Below are 1,654 nucleotides of genomic sequence, written 5' to 3' on the forward strand. Positions count from 1 at the left end.
ATACATAAAAAGTGGTCCCACCCAGATTCGAACTGGGGTCCTAAGAACCAAAATCTTATATGCTGCCCCTACACCATGGAACCGTTATGAATAGATGGGTAGGTGTAAGTAGTAAGTAGTAAAAGGATGTAAGAAGTAATAAGTAAGAAGTAATAAGTAAGAAGTAATAAGTAATAAGTAAGAAATGGAAGTAATGTAAGAAGTAATAAGTAAATAGTAATAAGTAGGAAATAGTAATAGTAAGAAGTGTATAGTAGATGTATAATAAAGTAATAAAAAGATATAAAGGTAAAAAGATGATAAATAATAACATAATAAATAGGGAAGATAATAAATATATATAAGCTAAGTGTAAAGATAGAAATAGGTAATAATAATATAAGGCGGCTTAGCTCAGTGGCAGAGCGTCTCTCTCGTAAAGAGAAGGTCATGGGTCCGATCCCCATAGTCGCCTTCTAGGTATTTTTTAAAGGGAATAAACATATATAAAAGGAATAAACATATATAAAAGGAATAAACATATAGACAGAGAGTGATAAAGAAGAATATATAGATAGATAATATATATATAATATATATAAATAATATATAGATACATAATATATATAATATATAGATACATAATATATATATATAATATATAGATAGTGATATATATATATACATACATACATAAGTGGTGATAAAAGTAGAATATAGTAGAATATATAACATAATATAAGATAGAAATATATATAGAAAGAGATAATAGTTAGAATATAAACATAGATAAAGTTCATAAGTTTAATATAATGGTATAAAGGTATAGTTATATACATAAAAAGTGGTCCCACCCAGATTCGAACTGGGGTCCTAAGAACCAAAATCTTATATGCTGCCCCTACACCATGGAACCGTTATGAATAGATGGGTAGGTGTAAGTAGTAAGTAGTAAAAGGATGTAAGAAGTAATAAGTAAGAAGTAATAAGTAAGAAGTAATAAGTAATAAGTAAGAAATGGAAGTAATGTAAGAAGTAATAAGTAAATAGTAATAAGTAGGAAATAGTAATAGTAAGAAGTGTATAGTAGATGTATAATAAAGTAATAAAAAGATATAAAGGTAAAAAGATGATAAATAATAACATAATAAATAGGGAAGATAATAAATATATATAAGCTAAGTGTAAAGATAGAAATAGGTAATAATAATATAAGGCGGCTTAGCTCAGTGGCAGAGCGTCTCTCTCGTAAAGAGAAGGTCATGGGTCCGATCCCCATAGTCGCCTTCTAGGTATTTTTTAAAGGGAATAAACATATATAAAAGGAATAAACATATATAAAAGGAATAAACATATAGACAGAGAGTGATAAAGAAGAATATATAGATAGATAATATATATATAATATATATAAATAATATATAGATACATAATATATATAATATATAGATACATAATATATATATATAATATATAGATAGTGATATATATATATACATACATACATAAGTGGTGATAAAAGTAGAATATAGTAGAATATATAACATAATATAAGATAGAAATATATATAGAAAGAGATAATAGTTAGAATATAAACATAGATAAAGTTCATAAGTTTAATATAATGGTATAAAGGTATAGTTATATACATAAAAAGTGGTCCCACCCAGATCGA

General features: G+C 25.5%; 3 protein-coding genes across 3 annotated transcripts, besides 4 other annotated features; all 3 read right to left on the bottom strand.

Annotated features, from left to right (window-relative positions):
• The first annotated feature begins 104 nt into the window (after positions 1-104).
• Positions 105-226: a microsatellite.
• A 167-nt stretch (positions 227-393) lies between these two features.
• EDI_102740 (uncharacterized protein) lies at positions 394-714 on the bottom strand (the record flags this gene model as incomplete). Its single annotated transcript, XM_001733832.1, has 1 exon — positions 394-714. The coding sequence occupies one exon, from the start codon at positions 712-714 to the stop codon at positions 394-396; it is 321 nt and encodes a 106-aa protein (XP_001733884.1).
• Positions 546-675: a microsatellite.
• Positions 715-783: 69 nt separating the features above from the next.
• Positions 784-1,125, bottom strand: EDI_102750 (uncharacterized protein; the record flags this gene model as incomplete). The annotated part of the gene is made up of 2 exons (XM_001733833.1): positions 784-844; positions 887-1,125. 2 exons carry the CDS (start codon positions 1,123-1,125, stop codon positions 784-786), a joined length of 300 nt encoding a protein of 99 aa, XP_001733885.1.
• Positions 917-1,038: a microsatellite.
• An 80-nt stretch (positions 1,126-1,205) lies between the features above and the next one.
• EDI_102760 (uncharacterized protein) lies at positions 1,206-1,526 on the bottom strand (the record flags this gene model as incomplete). Its single annotated transcript, XM_001733834.1, has 1 exon — positions 1,206-1,526. One exon carries the CDS (start codon positions 1,524-1,526, stop codon positions 1,206-1,208), a length of 321 nt encoding a protein of 106 aa, XP_001733886.1.
• Positions 1,358-1,487: a microsatellite.
• Positions 1,527-1,654: the final 128 nt, after the last annotated feature.

This window comes from Entamoeba dispar, genomic scaffold (assembly GCF_000209125.1).
Source record: "Entamoeba dispar SAW760 scf_1105229457813 genomic scaffold, whole genome shotgun sequence".
In the NCBI taxonomy this organism is placed as follows: domain Eukaryota; phylum Evosea; order Mastigamoebida; family Endamoebidae; genus Entamoeba; species Entamoeba dispar.